Consider the following 18,627-nt stretch of genomic DNA (forward strand, 5'->3'; position numbering starts at 1 on the left):
ATCAACGTAATCAGCAAGGGTTGCCGTTTTATAAGATTAATAAAGTAATTGGATTAAATTTCGTTCACTCAAAAAATTAGATTTATCGATGTCATGTTCGATAAAACAATGGAACTATTGTTTCTAATTATTTTTTAAATTAGATTTCAATTTGCAACCGCTTAAAAATATATTTTTCTCTTTTTCTCATATCAACGTGGTAATTTTAACTGAAAGAATCTGCAGTATATGGTAACACTGCTTTTCGCGAGATGCAACAAAACAGTGCTGCTATTTGAGAAATGAAAAAGTCATTGTACAAAAATTTGCTTTTGAATGAGTAAATTTTTTCCACTCGTCGGTTGGTTTCAACTTTCAAAATTGAAAAATTTAAATGGGTTCCAGAAAAATGAGTCCGTTTTATGCAGCCCTGCCCTATCCATGTGAGGAAAATAGATTTAATGTATTGACTCATATTTTTCGAGTGCTCATTATGTTTCATTTTTGAAGACTGAATTATTTTCGGAGATGTGCTCAAGTCGAAGCTCTCCATCAAGGTATTTCATCACTTCACACAAGCTTATCAACAATTTTCAGTATCACTGAACTAGTTCTCTTGTCCAGCAGAGAATTAATCCAACATTATTTCAAAAAAAAATCGTTCAGTCCTACACCATTGAATAAAAATCCAAACCTATCCCTTCCAAACTATGAACGATCACATCAAAACTTCCATAAAATGGTGTACAATTCAGCCCATCTCCTTGTACCTAAACACAAATCATACTCGTAAAAATATCCATCATATTATATTGCCTTTAAATAAATACAAAAAGACATTTCGGTACATTCTGCACCAATGAAAAAAAAATCTTAGGTACACAACATTTTCATAATATTATAAATACATCGTAGAATAATTTTTACATACATATTCTTATCGTAAATCCCGACGCAAGGTTACCAATATCAGTCCTGCAAGGTATGCTAAAACGTCTCCAGCTCAACACCGTTAAGATTCTCAAAAACATGACACAGTGTACGACAAAGGGAAAAAATAGTAAAACAATTTAAAACAACCCCCCCCCTCCCCTTAAATACAAACGTACAATTTAAATAACAATTTTCAATTAGTTCCACTAATCAAAGATAGAAATGGGGAAAAGCTAATCGTTCGATTAAAGGTAATAATAAAAGTGCGTTCAAAAAGACGTAAATATCCAGTTTTATTTTGGAATGCACTCCATGAATTTGACTCAGCGTCGCCGGATATACACATTACACCGCTGCTTTCTTCAATTGTGTTAATAAAGTCGACGCTGTTATCGTTTCGGGGAATAAATTATGGTAATGCATAACAGGAACGTAGGCTGCTGTAATCACTCGACCTGTAATCAGAAATACTAACAAATTAACACACATCTTGTACTACACAAAAAGTACAATATATCGATGGAAGAAAATCTCACTCGATTTACGTACCTCCGAACCAACGTCCATGAAGCGAATTGACCGCAGCTACGGCAGTCGTGATCGTTGGACATTTCACGTAAACGTTACCTTGTGGAGACGCTTTATCGACGAACACGTGTACGCATCCACCGTGCCTATTGCATTCTTCGATAACGTCATCTCTTATTTCCATGTCCCAATTCTCCGCCGATTCGCTGAAAAATTAACAAATTATAAGATAACATTAAACAGTGTCAAACGATATTTAGCCAGGAGTGTTAACCAGGGTAGGAAATTGAAAACTTACGCGTTCGGGTCGTACATATTTGTTAGTAAAAAGCATTGTGTGGCTATCGGTGGGGCGGTTTGTTGAACAACCGGTGCAGGTTGAGGGTTCAAATTTAAAGCGCTTGCAGCTGCTGCCGGAATCTGCATACCAGTTCCTGAAAAATTACAACAACGATAAATCAACCATTTTCGACAACAAATCTACACGAGTACTAAGTAAGTTTAATGTATTTTGAGTAATAATGTCTACGATCGAATCACGATACATCGACTAATCTTTCTCAATTACGCAAATTCTAATATAGCATTCTTTTCCGTCCCGAAAATGAATTAAACCATTATCGGGATACTTACAAATGCTTTCCACCACTTCATATTTCATACTGAATTATTATGATCAGAATGGGAAAATTTACCTTCAGCTAATTTATACATTAATTGCAGTCTTCCAGTAGCTCCTAAATCGATACCAGCTCGTTCATCGGTTTCGTCAATACCGGGTCCTGTTTGTACGAATTCATGTCTGTCTGTAACATTATTTACTTTCATAGGTCTACCGGCCAATTCGAAACCGTTCATCTGTTCCAAAGCTTTCTTAGCGTCTTCGGAATTATGATACTGTTGACAGAAAGAAAAACCGAAACATAGAATCGAGAATATAGTAAGCATTACAACTAAAAAAGGAACTTCACGAGAGTGTACCGTAGTACGCAACCAATATGACCAGATTTTTTTTTCATAACTAAGTAAGGTAGACTTTAGGCTAGTTCACCACGAAATTTACAGCTGCCCAATCGCAAAGCTACGCAGCTCACAAAACCTCCCCAGGGGTTCAAAGATTTCAAAACTTCGAGTTTTGTAGTTTTGCAATTTGGCAGCTACCATTTTGTGGTGGACTACCTTAGGGGCCCTCCAACTTTTGTAAAAAAAAAAAAAAAAACTGGTTAAATCGATTACCAACGTCGTTGAAAAAATTAAATTCTCAAGACCAAAAACACCACCCACGAATACAAATACTCGAATTGAAACATGATATTGTCAATCACCAGTTCGTAGAAAAACAAACTATTCGTAAGCTTGCATTCAAAAATACGGTAATTATTTGTTTTGGCATTACTTTCCCACCGATATGCATAATAAATAATTTGCATATTGGCTTTACTGAATGCAGAAATTGTAAACATCGAGAGCAACTCACCGTTACAAAGCCATATCCTTTGGACCGTCCAGTTTCTGGATCACACATCAACATGATACTGTCAATTTTGCCGAAAGGTTCGAATATGCCTCGTAACATGTCTTCGGTGATATTATAATGCAAAGAGCCAACATAGAGTCGTACAGGTCCCGGATGCGCTCGTGGCATCAGATTTGGCATCGTGTTTCCGATTCTATTCTTTTCTGCTTGTGTGGGTTGCACTACAATTGGAATACCTAATAATTTCTGCCCGTTTAGTCCTAAAGCCTGTGGAATATTATTCGATTATTATTATAAATATAATAGGTACTAGAAATTGAGGAGATGAAAAAATCGAGGAACTTACCAAAGCAACAGATTCCGGATCTTTGAATTCAATATATGCTATGCCTTTAAACCGACGGGTTTTATTACACGTAATTAATCTAACGTCCCTTACCTGTGGGAAAAACATAACATTAGTTAAGACGAAACATATTCGGAGTTTCGTAATCAAACAGCTAGAAACGTAAAAACAGCAAAAGAATCTCAATCTTACTTTGCCAACTGATGAGAAGAACTCTTCTAATTCTTTGGGTCGGATTCTTTGTGACAGTTGCATACAAAATATAGTCCTGGCATCTCTTTCTTCGGGTGTCAAATCGTCAAGCATCGGAGGTGGTCTCCTAAAAAATACGCAAGAACATAATCCAATCATGAAATTTCGATCAAGTTTTCAATTTTCGAATAAATTATTCATCTAGATGCGAAAAATACTACCTCGGATAAGGTGGATAAGGATCGCGTCTACCGGGTAACGAAATAGGAGTCAATGATTTCTTCCTTCGACGACGATCTCGGCTACGTGATCGCGATCGATGTTTGAAAGGAGGGCGGTCACGATCTCTATCTCGATCGATACCTATAGGGGCACGTGGTGATCTGCTCCTACGACGAGATCTGCTACGTTTTGCACGGCTGAGATGACGAGGTGATTTGCTGCGATTTCTAGGAGATTTACTCCGCTTTTTAGGCGATTTACTCCTATGTCGAGATGATTTACTACGGTGACGCGATCGACTACGTTTCTTCGAACGACTTCGGTGTCTCGGTGATTTGCTACGATGACGAGATCTGCTTCGGTGTCTAGTTTTGCTACCGCGTCTTTCACGATCGCGTGATTTATCTCGATGTTTACTTTTGCCACTACCGCCAGTGTTTCCATTGGCATCGCCTCCGCTGCTGGCTCCATTACTGCTGAAAAATTACGATTAGAATTAATAACACGTATTACGAGACTTCATCGTCTATGCTTCTCTTCGTAACTAAATTTTTTTTATCATTAAAATATGTTTTGTACATTTGCAAGACGAAAATTCGCCAAATCGAGTACTAATTATCTATCTAACGATTAAAACAGAAGAAGAATAATATAGCTGGTTTAAATTTTTTTTTCAACCGAACACATGTCGATGAAAACCTGCAACGAAAACACAGGAAAATTCAACTAACAATTAATATGGAGTGTTGAGCGCATTCGACTTCGATTATCAGTTTTGCGAAACTCTCCTCAATATTGCACCCTGCAAAAAGACTACTTGGCTGTTGAATGATCTCTCTACACAAACTCAGCCCACAAATACTGCACCTGTTTGATAACGATACTCATAGATTACTATCGACATCTGCTCTTCATCACTCAATTTAAAGGACCAATATGACAAATATAAGGCGAGCACGAAGGCGAAAAAATGAAGGGAACGAAACTTGGCAAAAGGACTTCCGGAGAGAATGGAACAGAAAACGCTGGAAAGAGATTCGCTCCAATCCACGGTTAAAACCATCCGGTCAGTACCTCTCCAAATATCCTTATTTTTGCATCTCTCTCACCAGAACCTTCTCACCCAATTTTTTTTTCCACGTCATTCAACAGCTCAAGCAACAGAAAATAAAAATCATAAAATCTTGTACGCGAACTCGGCTCATTTATTCAGCATCTAGAAAAAAATATGATAAAATCGTATCCTAACGTACGACCGATCGAAATCCTGCAAAACCACCGACTCGGGCCAAGAAGAGCGATCTGCAATAGAAAGGAAAAATTCAACGGATGACGCAATCACCTGTGCTCTCACTTACCTAAATTATTAGGTAAACCATCATGTTATTATTAGCTTCTTGGTGACTTTCGAGAAGGATTAATAACATTGAGGTAGAAAGGAAACCTATAATAAATAAAAAAAATTGTAATAACGGGGTTTTTTGGTTTTAGTTTCACATTACGATTGAACGCTGTCTCGAGCTGCGAATGCAGAAACCCACTGCAGTTACTTACAGGGATGTTCCTTGACATGTCAAATAACTTTTTTGACATTACGTGTCAAATAAATGTCAAATAACTATTAGTGTCAAATAACATGTAAAATTACATTTGAGAATGTAAAATAATTCAGCCAATCACAGACAAGGAAAATTCACTGATAACAACTGATAATTCAGTAATTTTTCAAGTTAAGAATGAATTATGAATGATTACGAGTCAAAATTCGTTTCAAAATGGAAAAATTTAAATAAATAAAACACAAAATTACAGTCAAGTCAATCAAAATTTATTCATTAATATCATTAAGTATTTCGATTTGTTTTCACAAATTCACAATCATTCGGATTCGTTTTCATTTTCACAATCAGATTCTTCTTCAGATAATAAATTATCTACACTTCGTAATGTATAATAAATGGCTGCTAGTTTTTTTGATCTTTCAAATTTCAGCCGATTGCGAATCAAGCTGTGAACATCATGCCAATGTGAGAATAGTCTTTCCAACTGTGCAGTTGAAGCTGGCATTCTTAACAGTTTTAAAGCAAACTTCGACAAATTAGGGTGCTTCGCAGCTGCAACTGTCCAAAATGCAGTTGGATCGACAACTTTCTTTAAAAACAACGTATTAAATACACATTCTTTATTAATAAACATCGACCAAGATTCGATACCTTTGGCGTCTAAATTCTCTATCACGAAATCTTGAACAATGGGAAAATCATCAGTGTCAATTTTTTCGGTAGCTTCAACATGATACTTCGGATGTAGATAATAAGCAGTCTGCGAATATACATCTAACGCCATCGCTTTTCGGAGATTCAAAACATTTTGAACATGAGCATTATTGTCATACTTCGAAGGTAGTTTCAAATTAAACCATGCACTAGTACCATCAGCTAAAGAACAGTCCTTCTTCTGACAAAAATTAATAACTTCACAGACTGGGTTAAGCAATTCGATTTGGTCTTTCACTTTTTGAATAAATGCATCGTCTATAATAAGTTTCTGAACATTCGCTTTCACAGTTTTTTTCAGGCCAATGTTGCTTCCATCCAGCATGATTCTTTTCATATGAGGTAGGTTGACTATAACGCGCCGGTATGCATCTCGGTAGCTACACCAACGTGTATCGCCAGGAGAAATCATCTTGAGTCCGCCTAACTTGATTATATAATTTTCGAAATCAGGTTGTTTAAATTCTCTGATGATGGCGAGCATCTCTGTTTTCAAATCTTTATCAACTAGGTCCTTAGCAAGGAGATTACCGGTGTGACTCTTGCAAGTCGAATGCCATAGAGCTGTTAAATTGCCCATTAACTTCATGGTCGAAGCGTTATCCGATAATACAGCATACACATTTGTTCCAAATTTTTCATTCGCAATTTTTTCCGATTCTTGCACTATTTTTTCAAGTTTTACACCTGTTTCGGAGCTACCAGTGATATCAAAAGCTTGTAGAAAAATATTTTCGGTACCAACAGTATGGAGCATCGTAACGACAGTTTTTTCATTGCTGGAAGAGTTTTTCCAACCATCGATTAACATAACTGATTCGTGTACATTTGGACGTTTTGCATTCACCGATTCTATATGGTGCTTATACCGATCATCCAACACAGTAGTTGATAATTTTTTGCGACCAGGTATATGCTGAACGAACCCAGGTCGCAATTCACGGATCATATTTTCAAAATATTTCGAGGTTACAACGTTAAATGGTATATTACATGCAAAAAAAAAGTCTCCAACCGCAGCAGTGATTCGTTCACTTTGAGCTTTCGTTACTTTATCAGCAAAGCTTTGCATAGACTGCTGCTTTTTGTTTCTTTTTGAAAGTACAGGTGATGGCGAAACAGAACTTGAAGTTGTTGAACCACTTTCAGTTTCGCTAGTTATTGATTGCGAACGTGAAGAATCATTTAACGATGAAGATGAATTCGATGATATATTAGATTTACCTCTGTTGAACACATCAAACATTCGACGATTTCGAGAAGATTGCGATCTCAGACTTTCATCACCTGATGTCGGAGGAGTACATGGAAGTGGATTAGAACTCCGCACTGAAATATTCTGAACAAAAGAAAAAAAAAAACGTAGAAAATGAATGTCAATATTACTAAATTTCAAGTTTGCAATTTTTAGATTTTTGAAACAGAAAATTCAGTTCTTACTCTCATAATTTCTTCTCCATTCTCAGCAAACAAAACTTCCATACTTTCAATCGTATTGTTGCCGTCATATTCATCAAGAGAAGGGTTGTAATCAGGATCACGATCATGATCATCGTCGTCATCGTCGTCTTTATTATTATGATTTTGAGCCGTTTGAGTTTGAGGTAGAGGTGGCGGATCATCCAAGATCTCCGAATCATTGATCAATTCTCCTTCTCCAGCGGCATAATTAACAACTCTTCTTGATCTTTTTGATCTTGGGGCGGCATCACTAGAATTACTATTACTGCTAGTTGTACTTCTTATCATAGAATTCGAATTCGATTGGGTTTGGTTTTGGTCAGAATTTCGACGAATACAAAATTGTCTGCAAGAAAATGAATACCTAATGACGTATCTATTGCATTTTGAAATTTTGAAATTTTAATTTTGAAAATTCAACTTACCTATGTTGTTCAAGCCGTTTTTTGGCGGTATTTGTGATTGCATTATTGCAAATTTCGCATAACGCATGGTAAACGTTGGGTTTCACTTCCAATACAGTAAAACCCGGGGTTCTTCCAACAGTACCCTTTGGTCTCATCTCATCAAAACTTTCAAATCTAATTTATATTTTATATACTCAAATTTCAAATTTTCAAATCAACGCAAATGAGTTTATCAATCAAACTTTTCAACTTCAAAATTTGAAATACTTGTGAATTGGCTTGTGAGAATTCGATTTTGAGCATTTTTGTATTTTTTTTACATTTTTTTAGTTATTTGACATGTGTCAAATAATTCGCGTTATTTGACAATGTAAAATTACGTTATTTTACACAGTTATTTTACTGTAAAATAACTCGAGTTATTTGACGGAACATCCCTGGTTACTTAACCTCGGTTAAAGCATGAATCTGTGCATACGAAAGGAACCATTAGAGAAGTTATAACGGAAGGTATTTTTTAAATTTCATTTATTGTCCAAGATATTCTCATTAACCGAATTCATTCTACTGAAAGAAAATAAAACCACGAGATGCTCGTATTCTTACCTGAATTTATTATCTTCCGATTTATCGCCGTTTCTATCTTCATCGTTAAAAGTAGGTTCTGGTGGCGGCTGTTGCTGTGTAACAGGAAAACAGCACCGAAAAAGAAAAAAGCATAAGATTAATATCGACGAATAAATAAAATACTCGGAAATTACGAATTAACTTAACATAAACGAGACAGCCGATCCGTAAAATATGACGCGAGCGATCGGCAGTAACTTACCTCGTCGTAAATAATTAAAGTTAACTTCCACAAATGTCATAATAACACAGAACTTGTAACGTCTCAATACATTTATAGATAACGGATATGCTCTGCAAAGTGATGAGACTCATATATAATTCCAGTCAACAACGTTTATACGTAATTGTATTACAATCCTATACACGCTGCTCGTACCATTCAAAAAAATCAAGCCAGACTAATGATAATTTTGGAAAAGATTTGTTACGCGAAAAATGATAAATTAACGTCTTTTCTCTCGTAAGGTTGATTTAACTAGAAAAAACAAATCAAGCTAATAATATTTGTCTCCTTTCATCACCGAACCTACAACGAACTGATTCTTCGTATTCCTTTGACATCAATATGTCACGGAAGATCCAACGGAATTAAAAAGTATAGCATTATCTATAAAACCCAAATAGCACGATGTAAGAAACTTTGTACTCTAATTCGCTAAAAATAATCGTGACTTTAGTACTTATGATAGCCTGTTAGACATTATTTCAGTAATATGCAAATAATGTAACAGAATCACTATAATTACCTCGCCGTTTACTTCTTTCTTGAAAGGAGCTTCTAGCAAAGCTTCGACGTCGAAATCGTCGGCCATGTTCTCCACAATCCTGAAAATATAAAAATGATTTCAATGAACAGAATACAGAGTAATTTATGTCATACGTTAAGATAAGCAATTCTGTCGCAATATCATGCCACTTCCCATAACATACATGAAATCGAATGCAATGAGTAATGGTATTCACTCGACCACGAAATTCAAAAGTAGAATTCGCGAGGGTCAACTTCGATTATGATTTAATGAAACATCAAGCAATATATAAGTATTTATGAATATTAACTTGCAGAAGAAAATCATATTAGTCGGACAACGCAAAAAATAAACAAAATGCACATTTCCTATGACGACGGTAGACGACAGACAGAACGATATCAATTATGTAATCGACTATGTAAGCAGGCAAATCATTAACAACGTACCTTAATGGATCGTAATGGGAATAAGCTCTTCTTTTAATTATTAAAACTAAATTAATGAGCTAACAATTGAAACATTTTGTATAAAATTAGGAAAAAAATTCTTATTTCGTCGTACAAAACATGGACGATTATCTTTTTAAAAATAAAATAACCTTGAAAATGTAAACACGTATTATTAAGGCACTCAGATGAGATCGGTCGGCCATCTTTGGTGCAAAATGAATGATTTCAGCCAATCACAGCCCAGCACTGCTGTCCGTGAGCACCAAAGATGGCCAACGGATGTTATCTGAGTGAAGCTATAGTGCCTTAGTATTATCACAGACAAAATTTCAAAAAGTCACAGAAAAAAACGTCAACACAACATCGAGCCGCCATGTTCTGATAAAAATCGCTCGCCCTTGGTGTTGTTGGTCTCGAATTTGGAAAAACGCGTTTGGAGTCTTGGAGAATTGGAGATGAAATTTTGTAGATAGTAGTTTTAATTTCGCTTAATTAGTAAAAATTTAATCAATAAATCATTCGATACTGTTTTCCAACGACCGTTATTAATTTGAACCGATCAAGCAGTAGATTGCTCCAATTTTGCCCTTCAAAAACACCCTTCTGTCTCCGGTAAGCTATGAAAAATCTTGATTAATTTCAAGTATTTATAACTAACTATTATTACCTATATATTCTTGACCACAGTAGTATTACATTAAGACCTTAAGCCATTAATCAGTCCTATTTAGCGAATCGAATTATTTTTTGTTCATATAATTGTGAACGTAAGCATCGAAAATTCAACCTTACAGTGTCATTTCTTGATAATTCTACTATGCATAGTTCGTTGTTCGAATTGCAAATAAATTACTAACTTGTTAAGCCATAAGTTTAACCAATATGACTTGAAATTAAGTTATTGTTATATCATCATTTGACAGCAATTTCGAATTGATTTGTGTTTAGATAATATGTACCTTATCTTGTCAGTGTTGCTATGTTAATTTTGTATTTATATTGATTAAAGCGTAATTTGCATTTATTAAAGTACTCGCTAATATGGTTACAGATTGGAACTAGGCAAAATGCCCGCAAAAAACGTGTACCCAGCTAAAGCTAATTCTCAAAGTCCAATTGAAGAACAATTGGCTGAATATAGGGACTGTTATAATGATCCTATAAAAAATGTTAGGATTGATCAAACGAAAGATCCGTTGATTACATGGAAACCGGTTCCTTACGATCCTCGATTTCCTAATGTTGATATTACTAAGTAAGTTTTTGGTGGTTTAGTTAGTTTTTTTCTTACAGGTAAATTACATTGGTACTATATCACGTCATGTTGAAATTTGATTTTTTTTCCGTTTCATCATCACTGTGTTCATCGAGTTTGTGATTTTGTACGTCCAAATGTCAAGTATTGTATCGTTTTAACGAAAAATATGGTTGAATTTTATTTTATCGATATAATTGTTGTAGATCGTCGACAATGTGATTATTATTATTTGATAAGGATTTGAATGTACACGTAAAATCTATCTCGTTACTTACGTTATTTGAATTAATTTTAGAGCATTTTTTGTAATACTTATCTATTTGTTTAGCTGCGATCGAATATTGTCCAAAGTAAAACGTCGACGCTCGGTTGAATTTTCGATGCTACCGCTGAATGGGGCTGTCAGCCTACGATTCGCATCATTTCTCTGCCTAATCTTAACCATTTATATTGCTTTACCTTACCTAGGTGCCCATTATGGATGACCAAAGTGACGACTCGATGGAGTACCGAAGCAGTAAGCGTCGTTTTACCAAGAAGCACGATTCTTCCGATTCCCATTTGAGTATTTCAGACGACGACGAAGAAGACGCCGGCGAATCGCTAGAAATTAAACCACCCCAAGCCAGAGTTTACAAACACTCTCATCATAGACGTCCGGAGAAACATTCGAGCAGAAAATCATCGTCGAGAGCTTATCCGAAAGACCACAAAATGGATAGATTGAGCGAAGAGTATCGACGAAAAAAGGCGTACTTGCATCACGCACATTTAAAAGCTTACGAACCTGAAAGACAACTGAAAGGCGAAGAGGAATATCGTCGCAGTAGCAGCGGTAGTAAAAAAGCGTACCCGCATCACAGCGCACATCGCGAACATCGTAAGAAACGTTCTCATCAAGAACCTAAAGTCGAAGTGTACGCTGCCAAAGAATACGACGAGTATCAGCGCGGTAAGAAAGATTATTCGCATCGTGAGCATCGCGAACATCGTAAAAAACATTCCCATCAAGAATCCAAAGTCGAAGTTTACGCCAAAGAACCCGAAGTGAAACGTAAACGTCATCACGAGTCGTCGGATTCTCGTCGTCGAGATCGTGCGGGTAGTCCGCCCGAAAAAGCAGAACATTCCAGACACTCCAAGTCGTCGATGGTTGTTGTTTCCGAAGACTCGGCTAGTTCGGCGGGTGAAAAAGAGACCGTCGTCGATGTGGAAGTGTCACCTCCGGTTTTGAAAGATGAAGAAACTACACCTAAGGCTGCGCCTGAACGGGACGACCAAAAGGAAGAAGAAGAAGTAGAAGAAGAGGAAGAAGAAGGCGAAGACAGTTCCGATAGCAGCGAATCGTCCAGCTCGGAAAGCGATTCGAATTCGGGCAGTAGCTCGACCAGTAGTTCGTCAAATAGCACTTCGGAAGATGCCGAAGATGACGATGAAAATGAGAACAAATCGATTTCTCGCGACGACGAAAATACTAAAGATAGTTCGGTTAAGGAAGACTCGTCGCCTCCGATGGTGCAAGCGTTGAACGATATCGATCCGGATATCCAACTTGAAAAGGATACGTTACCGAGTTACTTTCCGGCCATTCAAGGCTGTCGTAGCGTCGAAGAATTCCAATGCTTGAATCGTATCGAAGAAGGAACCTACGGCGTCGTTTATCGAGCCAGAGAAAAAAGAACCGATAAAATAGTCGCTCTGAAAAGATTAAAAATGGAAAAAGAAAAGGACGGCTTTCCTATAACGTCGCTGCGCGAAATAAACACCTTGCTGAAAGCTCAACATCCGAACATCGTCACCGTCAAAGAAATCGTAGTAGGTAGTAATATGGATAAAATTTTCATCGTCATGGATTACGTCGAACACGATTTGAAATCGCTGATGGAAACGATGAAACAGAAAAAGCAAGGTTTCAGCTCCAGCGAAGTGAAATGTTTAATGTTGCAGTTACTTCGAGCAGTCAATCATCTTCACGATAATTGGATTCTACATCGTGATTTAAAAACGTCCAATCTGCTGTTTAGTCATACAGGTGTTCTGAAAGTAGGAGATTTCGGTCTAGCTCGCGAATACGGATCGCCTCTCAAACAGTACACGCCAGTCGTAGTCACACTTTGGTATAGAGCTCCGGAACTGTTGCTAGGAGCTAAAGAATACTCCACTTGTATCGATATGTGGTCGGTGGGCTGTATTTTCGCCGAATTACTCTGCATGGAACCGCTATTCCCAGGTAAATCCGAACACGATCAAGTGCATCGCATTTTCAGAGCACTCGGTACACCTAATTCGAGAATTTGGCCCGATTATCCGAATCTTCCGCTCGTACCGAGGTTGGCAACATTCGGCGAATTCCCCGCGCATAGTATTAAATCGAAATTCGTGCCGAGTATAGTGAGCGATATCGGATACGATTTGCTGGCTAGTTTTTTGACCTACGATACTAAAAAACGTATTACAGCCGAGACAGCTCTCAAACACAGCTATTTCAGCGAACATCCTCCACCGACTGAGCCAGCTATGTTTCCAACATGGCCTTCTAAAAGCGAACCTGGTTATAGGAAGGCGATAGCTGCCAGTAGTCCGAAACCACCTTCCGGTGGTCAACGCTATAAAGATCTCAAAGATGATGACGGATTCTATATTGGAGTTGGCGAGGATAATCGTGGCTTTAATTTGAAATCCACGTTTAGTCTTAAGTTTTAATTCGTATCGTTTTATTTCCATTTTCTTCATTCGCATGTATATATATTTATTTTCTACGTACAAAATTTCGTATCAGTTGTATTCAACGATGACGCAGTGATGTATGAAAAAAGGATGAAGTGTTTTTTGGTATTTCTTGACTGTGATTCTTAATATACTTGTATGTAAGATATCTGAGTGTGTACATAGTATGTTTAAAAGCTAGATTGTCATTCATTCTGTGTTTTGTAAAAGGTACTGCTACGTTTCATTCGTCGATTACTACCGTTGCCGTAAATTGAGAGGACCCGATTACGAACCGTGCGATTATTTCAAGAACATTTACACTGGTATTTGCCCCTCGTTTTGGATCGAACGTTGGGAAGAACAGCGCGCCAATGGAACGTTCTTAGCTAATGTGTAATCATTTCACAACTATTTGTTCTATGGTATATTAAAGTTTTTAGTTTACGTTATTCGAATATTAAGTAGATCATCCATACATACATAAGTATAGACGTTGTTGTTGTCGCTTTTGTAATATTCCTTCTCGAAAATATAATTTGGTGTATAATTGTTTAATGCTGTTGCTCTTTTTATATTCGATTCATCATGTCGTTGAATGAGAATAATTTCCAAGTTAATCCAATCACTCTACGTTGAGTAATAATTACAGATAATTTTTATCCTTCGAACACACAATACAAATTGAAAAAATCGTAACAAATAATATATTTGAAGAAAAAAAAAATAATCAAAATATCACTATTCTTTCAAAAAGTAGGTAATACAACATACATATTTAATTCGGTAGGTAAACTAAATTCTCATGAAAAATACGTTTTAAAAAAATACTGTACGAAAATATATGTAGATTCACTGATTCTGCAAATGTTCCTTCAAGGGATTCTTTTCACGCGACCACAAAATAACCAAACCTTGCTGATCACTTGTAGCCAACAGAGATTCGTCGTAATTAAAACTAACGCCTAGTACTGGGGATGCGTGTCCTTGTAGTTTATTAACCATAAAATTAGTATCACGAGCGATATCTAAAAAATACACGCAAGAATCTTCGCTTCCGCTAACTGCAAAAAGAAAAAATTGATTATAATTTCAAGATAACATTTTGCTTTCGAGATGATTCGAAACTAACCTATGCAAGCGCCTTCGCGGAATGACATAATTGGGCAGAAAGTTGATCTTACGAGACACCGTCCACTTTTGTGACGTACGTTGAATTTTTTCTTTAGTTGTAAACGACCGTTGTTATCCGATACCCTGGAAACATAAACGAAAATAGGTCAACTCAGATAGCGAATATCGTACATTTACTCGTGACTGGTAAAAAGTGCTCTCGAGGTCAAATTTGGCTAGAATTTTTGTGAGTAAAAAAATTCAGACATTTTGAATTTTGGGAAAAAATTCTTTCGAAAAGCTTGAAAATTTTTTTTTGATTTTTTGTCATAATTTAACTAATTTTAATGAATCACAAGGCAACTTTTGTAAAAATCTAAAAAATAATGACTTCATTTCGAGCTCAAAATTCTTCGAAAAAGCTACAAAATACTTTTTCGTCGAAATGCTCGAATTTCTCGCGAAATTTCCATCCATTTTAACTGGTCAGGTGATAACTTTTTCAAAAACCATGCCGAATCTAATTTTGAGCTCAAAATTTTTCGAAAATGCTCAAAAAAATTTTCGTTGAAATATTTGAATTTTTGCCAAATTTAATCCATTTTGATGTGCTACATGATCTGAAAATCCAAAAACTCACGACCCTAATTTGGGATTGAAATTCTTTAAAAGTGTTGAAAAAATGTTTTTGATATTCTATCGAAATCTCGACTCATTTAAATGAATCACACGTTTCTTTTTTCAAAAATTCTCAATCATGACCTCATATTCGGCTCAAAAAAATGCCAGCCAACTGAACACCTTCTGAAATATTACCTGAACAAACAGACAGCATTAGCTGCGCAATTCACCAATAACGTTGGATCTCTCGCTTCTCGACTTATCCAAGCTCGCCAACTCAGACAAGTAATGGCGCAATTCTGAGCCACAACAATACGATTCAGTTTGCTCAATCGGCCCAAATCATCACACATTAACGATGTAATTACGCCCTGAAAATATTCAAATTCAAAACACAAGTAGCATTTTTTTCCTTTAAATTGATAAATTTTCATACCTTATCAGATCCAGCCCATAAGAGTTGTCCATTAGCGTCGAAAGTTAACGATAGAATTTGACCACCCACTTTGCAATTCCCTCCTCGAGGATACTTTCCGGTCGATATATTTAAAACACATATCAAACCGTTTTCGTTTCCAGCCTACGTTCGAATTAAGGAGGTTAATCATATCAGAGCGTCATAAAATTAGTAAAATTACATATGAAGTATTGAGTTATTTTCATCGTAAAGGATACAACAACAATATTATTATTGACTGGATGGAAGAGACACGATAATAAACTGAACGATGCTGGACCATGTACTCTGCGAATACATTTGAACGATGCAACTTCCCATAAACAGATAGTTCCGTCCAAAGAACAGCTTACCATCAAATCATTAGAAGCTGACCAGTCGCATCCTACATATAACAAAAATGAGTCATTAAAACACACACACAGATGCCAAACAAGAATCCGTTCTACTCGAATACTTTACCAGTAACTGGCTTCGTATGGCCTCTTAATATTCCTTCAACATGAGGAGGTGAAGATGTGACATTACAAATACTGATTGTGGAATCATGCGAAACGCAGCACAGCCGTGACTTATCATTATTTGCAAACTTCAACAGAGTCACAGCTCCGGTATGCTGTAAAAAGATGAACTTAGTAAATGCTGAGCTCAAAATCGAATGAAACTCTGAAAATCAAATTACTTGATCGAATATATAATGTACTCCAACGAAAGCGTAGTTTTCAGAAATCGTGTTATCTCCTACGATGGCTCTAGAAGCTTCAGCATGTCTGGTAGGCACAACACTAGTTGTTTCCAAATTATCGATATCGTCGCTTATTCGACTTCCACTTCTAACACTCACACTACGACTAGAAATACTGGCTTGGTCGAGCAATACGTTATATCTTTGTTGTAGTAATTGAGTTCTAATGCGTAGATACTGTTTACGAAGTCCAGTATCCTGAAAGAAATACAGTGTTGAGAAACCATTCCAAAGTTGATCGGACTCAAATCTAGTAAACTCACATCTTTTCTTGTGTTTTCTCGCAGTAACTGGTTTCTTCTTCGAATGTATAGTGTTTCTGTAACATGAAAATAGCAGCGATGCAAAAGTCTATCGTGTTATTTCGTTCAAACGTAAACTGCTACGTACTGAAATGAGGGTTTCCATTAGCTCTGTAGGCGTTGAACTTTGAATCAATTGCGAAAGCTTGCTGTTGCCAATAATTTGTTAGGTTCATATTGAAATTTGTATCATTTTGTCACATTTTCACAATTAGCGACACGTCCAAATTCTACGCGTTTCTATTTTATTTTATTTTTTTTTTAAATTGCAAATTTTGGTTGATAAAGAAAAAGATTGATAAAATTTTTTGTTATGATTTTCAGATTTTGATACATGAAAATTTTTCTATTAATTCATTTTCGTGAACGTTTGGTTTATGGTGAGGTGACCGATTATCTGCGCTATCAGCCAATTGAATTATTTGATATTGGGTTTGATTTCAAATTTCAAATCGAATAGATTGAAAAATGAAGCAAAATAGAAAACAGAAGCCCCGGAAAGCATCTGTTTGAAATAATTTTTTCTTTCAAAGCTTCACGTCTCAATTTCTTGGCTTATTCCTTTGTTGAGTTCAATGGTTCCGTTTCCACCATTCTCGTAGAAGTTTGGTGATTTTCAGTTTCAACCTTCTGTAGAAAGTGAAATGAAAATTATTGTCTATTAGTGTTCCTTGGTAAACAGAATGACAGAATTTCGTCGATTTTTATTCTACAAATTTCGATTTCATTTACAAGGTCAGAGATATGCAACGACCGGACGACAGATCGAGTGTAACGAAAGCACCTCATCATGAAACAGCGTCTAACGAAAATGAATCAATAGAAAAGTAAACATTTGAACAAAAGCAGCGTTACCAACTACAAAATGTCTCCATCTTTTTAAATTTTTTTAAAAACTTTTTGCCGAAAAATTTCAAAACGATTATTTCCGGACTTTCGTGTGATTTTGAATTATTAAATTCATGATTTTTTTGTTTTCAAATTTGTAATAATTTGTTTTTAATTTTCAGAAAACGAATTAAAACAATGAAAAAGTTATTATTCTATTTTGTACATCATCCGGTCACACAGCTTCGAAGAGAATTTTCTTGTCGACAAAGATGTGTTTCAGAAACGACTTTCATTGTTTTTGGCTGGGGGGGAGGGGGTGTTATCTGTGAAAGTTCCATCGCGAAAATTTTTTTCCATCTCGAAAAAAGTTGGTTCAGAAACAACTATCAGTATCACAACTCATACACGTTTTAATTCCGGTTCTTAACGTCGTTGACATTTTAACTTCATAACTGTTAGCAATATTTCGAAAGAGCCGTAGCTTTTAATAACTTAACTTTATTCTTAATCCTATCGTGTACTCGCTAGTAAGTAACAAAACGAATCTAGTATCAAATTTGTTTTAATTTTTATGAAACGGTTGGCAACCAATATGGCGTCGTGTCATCTGTGCTGCTTTTTATGCGGTAAGTGACCGTCTATCGTGTGTTTTTTCTAATTAGAAAAACGTGAAAATTGTATAATAATACAGTGGTGTAGTGCGTACAAACATTTCGTACCCGTTTAACCCGTTTATGAACATTTTATATTGCGAAGAAGTGTTACGTCGGAATACCTTTGATCTATTTTCAGAAATAGGCATTCATCGGAACTAAGGGTAAATATCAAGTTTAAATCCTCGATCATTCGTGTAATTTTAATCTTATAACGTTGCCCAGAGTATATTTTATTGCTATGTTCAATTCCACCATCGCGGTTGCTTCAAATCACATCATTAATTCC

At 36.1% G+C, this 18,627-nt stretch overlaps 4 protein-coding genes across 9 annotated transcripts in view; 2 read left to right on the forward strand and 2 right to left on the reverse strand.

The window, feature by feature from the left end:
• Nucleotides 1-775: 775 nt before the first annotated feature.
• Nucleotides 776-9,808, reverse strand: LOC135846571 (RNA-binding protein 39-like). Of its 4 annotated transcripts, none has more exons than XM_065365752.1 (11): nucleotides 9,382-9,537; nucleotides 9,198-9,276; nucleotides 8,428-8,501; nucleotides 3,677-4,150; nucleotides 3,456-3,582; nucleotides 3,264-3,356; nucleotides 2,918-3,184; nucleotides 2,136-2,337; nucleotides 1,739-1,874; nucleotides 1,462-1,646; nucleotides 776-1,367 (listed from the first exon to the last, which is right to left on the reverse strand). In XM_065365752.1, coding segments are annotated over exons 1-11 (1,749 nt in total). In that variant the 5' UTR covers nucleotides 9,384-9,537; the 3' UTR covers nucleotides 776-1,257. The 4 variants fall into 4 exon arrangements, with proteins under 4 accessions (XP_065221824.1, XP_065221823.1, XP_065221822.1 ...); XM_065365751.1 differs by having other exon boundaries at nucleotides 3,677-4,153; XM_065365750.1 differs by lacking the exons at nucleotides 776-1,367; nucleotides 1,462-1,646; nucleotides 1,739-1,874; ... (4 more) ...; nucleotides 3,677-4,150; nucleotides 9,382-9,537 and adding exons at nucleotides 5,484-7,292; nucleotides 7,394-7,760; nucleotides 7,840-7,995; nucleotides 9,650-9,808.
• A 185-nt stretch (nucleotides 9,809-9,993) lies between these two features.
• On the forward strand, nucleotides 9,994-13,920 carry LOC135846574 (cyclin-dependent kinase 11B-like). Its single transcript, XM_065365760.1, has 2 exons — nucleotides 9,994-10,264; nucleotides 11,379-13,920. Exon 2 carries the CDS (start codon nucleotides 11,388-11,390, stop codon nucleotides 13,611-13,613), a length of 2,226 nt encoding a protein of 741 aa, XP_065221832.1. The 5' UTR covers nucleotides 9,994-10,264; nucleotides 11,379-11,387; the 3' UTR covers nucleotides 13,614-13,920.
• Nucleotides 13,921-14,300: 380 nt separating this feature from the next.
• Nucleotides 14,301-17,159, reverse strand: LOC135846575 (WD repeat-containing protein 13-like). Its single transcript, XM_065365761.1, has 9 exons — nucleotides 16,943-17,159; nucleotides 16,816-16,871; nucleotides 16,490-16,750; nucleotides 16,270-16,423; nucleotides 16,026-16,192; nucleotides 15,787-15,930; nucleotides 15,546-15,721; nucleotides 14,749-14,873; nucleotides 14,301-14,680 (listed from the first exon to the last, which is right to left on the reverse strand). Exons 1-9 carry the CDS (start codon nucleotides 17,028-17,030, stop codon nucleotides 14,469-14,471), a joined length of 1,383 nt encoding a protein of 460 aa, XP_065221833.1. The 5' UTR covers nucleotides 17,031-17,159; the 3' UTR covers nucleotides 14,301-14,468.
• An 858-nt stretch (nucleotides 17,160-18,017) lies between these two features.
• Nucleotides 18,018-18,627, forward strand: part of Unr (cold shock domain-containing Unr) — a 30,487-nt gene continuing 29,877 nt past the window's right edge. Inside the window, exon 1 of one of the 3 annotated variants that reach the window (XM_065365748.1) lies at nucleotides 18,018-18,502. The gene's annotated coding sequence lies outside the window, so the exon portion shown is untranslated. The remainder of the gene's footprint in view (nucleotides 18,503-18,627) is intronic. The other 2 variants (XM_065365746.1, XM_065365747.1) reach the window with 2 other exon arrangements.

The sequence above is a fragment of the Planococcus citri genome, chromosome 5, assembly GCF_950023065.1.
Source record: "Planococcus citri chromosome 5, ihPlaCitr1.1, whole genome shotgun sequence".
Lineage (NCBI taxonomy): Eukaryota > Metazoa > Arthropoda > Insecta > Hemiptera > Pseudococcidae > Planococcus > Planococcus citri.

Coding starts and splice junctions, on each gene's coding strand:
- LOC135846571 (XM_065365749.1), bottom strand. Junction 7,996..8,427: donor TCGGAAGATAATAAATTCAG/GTAAGAATACGA, acceptor AATATAAATTAG/ATTTGAAAGTTTTGATGAGA. Junction 7,293..7,393: donor ATGGAGAAGAAATTATGAGA/GTAAGAACTGAA, acceptor TCTTTTGTTCAG/AATATTTCAGTGCGGAGTTC.
- LOC135846574 (XM_065365760.1), top strand. CDS start 11,388: ATGGATGACCAAAGTGACGACTCGATGGAGTACCGAAGCAGTAAGCGT.
- LOC135846575 (XM_065365761.1), bottom strand. CDS start 17,030: ATGAACCTAACAAATTATTGGCAACAGCAAGCTTTCGCAATTGATTCA. Junction 15,722..15,786: donor TATGGGCTGGATCTGATAAG/GTATGAAAATTT, acceptor GAATATTTTCAG/GGCGTAATTACATCGTTAAT. Junction 14,681..14,748: donor CCGCGAAGGCGCTTGCATAG/GTTAGTTTCGAA, acceptor TTCTTTTTGCAG/TTAGCGGAAGCGAAGATTCT.